General features: G+C 50.7%; 1 protein-coding gene across 2 annotated transcripts in view; it reads right to left on the minus strand.

The window, feature by feature from the left end:
- The window catches only part of Chid1 (chitinase domain containing 1), a 40,556-nt gene that overhangs the window by 9,384 nt on the left and 25,172 nt on the right, over window positions 1-6,000 (minus strand). For both annotated transcript variants that reach the window (XM_029535068.1, XM_021190604.2), the window contains one exon: window positions 5,632-5,787. In XM_029535068.1, coding sequence (XP_029390928.1) covers window positions 5,632-5,787 — 156 coding nt within the window. The remainder of the gene's footprint in view (window positions 1-5,631; window positions 5,788-6,000) is intronic.

Raw genomic sequence — 6,000 nt, forward strand, 5'->3', positions numbered from 1 at the left:
CGTGGCCATACCAAGAAGGGGCACTACTCTGCAGATCCTACCATAGGAAAGGTACAGATGGTCTGCACGGCTGGTAGAGGCAAACAGACCACGGTCACTGGCTCCAGTGAGCCGGCCAATAGCTCCTTTCACAGGGCCTTGGCTCCATATACAGCTGAGCAGATGGTTAAGTGGCTGAACCATGTCTGTCTTGGAAAGGACTAGGACTCTGTTCTAGAGGCTACGATGGGGTGGCAGATCATCCTGAGACAATGCTTAGATTTTCATAAACATGGCAACTCAAAGTCTGGAGAGATGGCTCAGTGGTTAAGAGCTCTGGCTGCTCTTCCAGAGGACCTGAGTCCAATTACCAGCACCCACATGGCAGTTCACAATTGTCTGTAACTGTAGTTTCAGAAGATCTGGTACCCTCGCACATGCATACATGCAGGTAAAACATCAATGCACATAAAAATAAGTAAATCTTTAAAGGGGGAGCACTGAATCCCAAGGAGCTTAAGAAGCTCACCTGCATCTTACACCAGGTCATTATTTGCCCCGTGGCGCCATCAACAGAGGTACATGTGGTACCTGATATGAAGGGGCTGCATCCTGCCAAGCTATGTTCTTGAGGAGCAGTTAAACCCTAGTCAGTATGTCCCCTAACACCTTCCCCTACATGCTGTGCCTGGCCTGGGGGCATCAGGGATTTCAGTTGGCCTGACCAGAAGTGGGCAGGTCTGCTTCTCTCATAGCTACCTCTCTTAACTGGATTTAACCCCACCAGAGGGGTTGGACTACAACATGGAAGAAACTGTGACCCATGGCTCTGTGCCATCAACCCGGAAGAAATTCTGCTTTGGGGGAAAAAAGTCATTGAAACCTTTCTATGAGAGGTCCTGTCTATGGAGGCCCTGTCTGTGAGAGGCCCTGTCTATGGAGGCCCTGTCTGTGAGAGGCCCTGCCTGTGAGAGGCCCTGTCTGTGAGAGGCACTGTCTATGAGAGGCCCTGTCTAAGGAGGCCTTTTGATCCCATATGCAGGTCTAAGGGAACTCGGTGAGTGAGCAGCAGGCAGGGTTGAGCCCTAGAAGGAAGGAAGAATGAATGATGTTTGCAATGTCAAATGGTTGCTGTCACAAGGCAAGGTGAGGTTTGGCATCCTTAGGACCAAAGCTGAGATGTTCAGTGGGGTATAGCTTTCAGAGTGTGGGGATTAACACTGAGTAAGGCCAGCAGGTACAGATGACAGACTTGCCTGACCTGCTATGCTGCTTGCTACCTGTGTCTACCTATGGCCAAAGCTAATCAAAGGTGGCCCTGGCATATGAGAAAGCACTGCAGCTAGAACTGGTGCTTCCTCATGAGACCCATCATTGAAAACAGGGCATGTGCAGGCCTATGGGCTGAGCACACTCACCGGGATATAGGTATGAAGACACCTTGTACACATATACCTGGTTACCCCTACCCAGTGCCAGTTTTGGGCTCAAATTATATATAAGAGGCTCTTCTTTGGAGTCTCCTAGCTCTGTACAGAGCTCTGAATCCAAACCCAGGCCTGCCAGGGGTAGGGCACTAGCAAGACCCCCCTCTTCCCAATGCTCAGATCTACTGGAGGCGATGGCTGATGGCAGACCCACTTCCAAACTTCCCCTGGGAACAACAAAACCTTAGGTCAGACAACCAAGGCTTCATAGGTTTAAAGGTCTCTCACAGCTCAGGGTGGATCTCTACTGGCTTCTCAGCAGATGCACGGCCTCCTCTGGGGGTCTCTCATGCCTCTGGTATGGGGCCCCCGTGGAGTGCTGTCCCATTCCATTCCATGGAAACAAAAACTGCTGATGAGCCTGAGCTATTAGACCTGTTCTGGCAGAGAAGCTCATGCCCGAAGTCTATACTTGGTCAGTGAAAGCCACTTAAAGCCAAGGTGCCCAAAGTAACACCTTGGGGACCTTGAGGGGAAGGTAATCTTTCAGCCACATCACTGGCTGTCAGATGATTCTTAGAAATAAATAGAAGGCATAAGATCTGGAAGCTGGAGCTAGCTCACTGAGATAAGAGGATTATCTGAGACGGAGGCCACCCTGGGCTACAGAGTAAGTTCCAGGGCAATAAATTCCAGGCCACCCTGGGCTACAGAGTATGACTGTCTCCAAACAAAAGAAAACAAAAGTAATAAGGGTGAGGTAAGGGAGAAAACAGGTAGTCCCTGTGAATTTTGGCTGCAGGGACAAAGAAGAACCACAGCACTGGATTGATCCTGTCCTGCACATCCCATGGGAGGAGACAAACAGGATGAAGGGATGAGAGCTCTTCACTTCGGAAAGATATGGCCTGAGAAGGGACCCTATGAACAATGTCACCCAGCAGCATACACAGTGTGCAGGGTAGGCTGGGAGCAGCAATTTGCTTTACCCAAGGCATAGGTCCAACTACAGCTGACAGGGGTATCAGTGAGAAACAAACTTGGTGCCAACAGCAGAAGGTGTAGGCAGAGAGTGAGGAAAGGCTCTGAGCTGAAAGCAGAAGTAAATCAGAAATCAGGATGATTAACCCCAGGTTCAGGCACTGGAGGAGGAGGCTCTACAGGACACCCCCGAGCTGGAGGCCTATCTTACCTTGTGCTCTTAGAAAGCTGAATTCTAAGTCAAGAGTGGACACCACACAGCTGAGGCTTGCCCATGGGGGTGTACGGGAAAAGGTCTAATGGTGAAGTAAGGGAAGAGCACAGGAAGCTTGTCTGCAGGGAGAGGTCAGATGTCACTGGAGTTGAGGTAGGGTCGAGAAAAGCTCTCTGTGGATCTGAACGCTTAGCAACAACTGAGTAGCAGGAGCCGTGCTCACTCTGGGAAACTTCAGCATTCCCGAGCCAGAGATCTGCCAAGAAAAGGCTCCAGCAGTTACCAAGCATCAGACTGCCGGCAGGCAGCAGTGCCTGTGGACATTCTTGCTGTGTCCTCCCAGGTCTCTCCTTGCAGGTCAGTCCTAGGCCAGGACCAAGGTGAGGAGCGCATGCTCCCTGATGCGTACCCTTGAAGCAGGGTTAATGCTGGCTGGCTCTACAGCCATGAGGATACACACGGAAGCCTGGCTGCTTATCTGTTCCAGTCCTGGGGAAGGAAGTGTCCCTGCTGAGTAGGCATCTATACTGTAGCCCTGACAAGGTGAGCATGGACAGGATGGCAAAAGCGACGAGCTTGCCAGGCCTCGCCCCAGGGAAGCGACTTTCTCCATCTAATTGTTTCCCTTGGGTGGGCCCACGTCCAGATTGGAGCATGCATGCCCTCATCTCGCCCCATAGGAACCATTAGCGAGATGAGGAGTGAGAGGTACAGTCTTCCTTCCCTAGCTGGGAAACTTCTGAAAGGCCAGGAGACTAAGAACAAACAGCCTGTGTGGGTATGTGTGCTCCTGAGTGGAGCAGAAGTAGCCTTCACCTGTGTGGCACCCCCATGTCTAGTTCCTGCCGCACATATCTTCAGGCACATGACAGCTGTGAGAGACTGACAAGGATTCTCAACAGCCTCCTGGAAAACAGTAGGTGGCCAGATCTCAAAGCCTTAATAGCTTCCCACCCTGTCTGCCTCATGTTGGGTCCTTCTCAGTCAGTAAACCTGCCCTCCCTTGTCTGTTGTTAGACCAAGGCTCATGACAAAGCAAGGAAGCAGCACTGTGGGCTAGAACAGCTATTAATTCAAATCTGTGATGAACCCCAGACATTGGAGCAAGCTGTGTGGATCCTGAAGAGTGCAGTGTGTAGGGAAGACAGAATTCACATCCATGGCTTTGAAGCATGGTCTACCCTAGTGCCCCACCATGGAAGGAGCAATGGGAGAACTGAATGAGAGGTGATCTCAGCTCTGATGAGTGTACCTTCACAGACTACAAACAACCAGGGCCACAGAGACGAGTCCCAACCTTCCCACTCAAATACAAGCTTAGTGAAGGGCCAAATAAGTCAGTTCTGGCTTTGTCTTGGGGCCAAGGTGGAGAGAATCTTGAAGCATAGATAGAACAGAACATCAGCATTTAGTACAAGGTGGGCAGCCTGGCCTCGGCTCACTTGCATACATGGCGTCTTCCATAGAATGCGCCTGCCTAGGAGTCAGAAAGAAACGGCCACACTCAGTGGAGAATAACACCCAAATCTCTGTTCCTGGATACCATTCTCCATGGAAAGCCATAGGAAAATGGGTAGCTTAAATGCAACACGGTCTCAGTAGGTATCCCTGGCTGGCCTGGAACTTGATATACAGACCAGGCTGTCTTGAAACTCACAGAAATCCACCTGTCTCAGCCTTCCAAGTACTGTAATTAAAGGTATCTACCATCACGCCTAGTTAGGCTTCTAAGCAACTAACCCAGAATAAAGACCCCAGATTTGTCAGAATGTTAAAATATCTAGCACTTAATAGTGAACTTCATGGGCTGGAGAGTTGACTCAGCAGTTAAGAGCACTGACTGCTCTTCCAGAGGTCCTGAGTTCAATTCCCAGCAACCACATGGTGACTCACAACCATCTGTAATGGTATCTGATGCCCTCTTCTGGTGTGTCTGAAGACAGTTACAATATCCTCATACATAAATAAATACATCTTAAAAAAATAGTGACCCAGGCGTGGTGGCGCCTTTAATCCCAGCTCTTGGGAGGCAGAGGCAGGTAGATTTCTGAGTTCAAGGCCAGCCTGGTCTACAGAGTGAGTTCCAGGACAGCCAGGGCTATACAGAGAAACCCTATCTCGAAAAACAAAAACAAAATAGTGAACTTCACTACATCTAACACCCTCAGAGGGGGCTCAACAACAGCCCCCACTCACTCATGTGGAGGCCAGAGAACTGACCCAGATGTCAGGCTGCAGAGGCAGACTTTGAGCAGCACCACAACTGAATCCAGAGAGAGGTCAATCACCAACTAGAAAACTTGTGAATATGAGACGACAAGAACAGCAGAGAGGGAATGGGAAAGAAAGCAGCCTCCTCGAGGCAGCCACAGAAAACAACTAAGGTCAAAAGAAAATCGCCGGCACACACCACACAGCTGAGGGAGCAGAGGATGATTGCCGAGGAAACTTCCGAGTGCCCCCCAAACGTGGTAAAAAGTGAGCGCACAGCCCACGGAGAGCTGCATGAGAGCGGGTGGCAGTCAGGAGATTTGTACAAGGAAAAGCACAGAGAGGAAGTAGAAGCAATGCTTTAAAACACAGAGGTGCTTGGGCTCACACTATTAAAACCAGAGCCAAGACACTGGAGGAGACCCTCAGTGGAGGAAATGATAGGACCAGAAAAGAAGAGCCAGTCCTGGCCAAGTCCACTAGACACGGGTGCTGCCCAGAGGAAATACGTAAGCATGTCAAATCCAGCCAGCCACGTCCAGCCCTCTCCCCAGTACAGGACAACTGCACCATGGATGCAGACCTTGGCTAAGGCACCAACACTATGGGTGAGGTGCTAACCCTCAAGGGCCAGGGGTGTGTCCAAGAGAGGACTGGAGCTTTCTACCCAACCCGTATCTCAGACTTCACAGTTCGCAAAGCCCAAAAGGAGCTACCCAACCTTCTCAGCCCCAACTTTTCCCCCCTTTTCCCAGGGACTGAAACCCATATCTCTGACTGGCCACACCTGGAATGTGACCAAGAGAGCCCTGGGCTCACCTGGCTCCAATGACAGGCTCACGGGCATCCTTGGAGGCTGCATAATCCATGCCATAGAAGTTCAATCCCAGGAGGATCTTGCTTCGCCACTGTGACTTGGGGTCTAGGACCTGGACACAGGCTCGAATCCATGACAACGGAGCATTAGGGCCAGGCCTGCAAGTTTAATGGGAAATGGAGCTACTTTGCGAAGGCAGTAAGTCCTGCATCTGACTCTAGTTTGGTCCTCTAGGTCATCTACTTGGGCCCATTTCCTTCAGTGTTATGGCAAATACCTCTCAAGAATTGGAAAACTAGCCAGGCGTGATGGTACACGCCTTTAATCCCAGCACTTGGGAGGCAGAGGCAGGCGGATTTCTGAGTTCGAGG

The sequence above is a fragment of the Mus pahari genome, chromosome 1 (genome assembly GCF_900095145.1).
Source record: "Mus pahari chromosome 1, PAHARI_EIJ_v1.1, whole genome shotgun sequence".
NCBI lineage: Eukaryota > Metazoa > Chordata > Mammalia > Rodentia > Muridae > Mus > Mus pahari.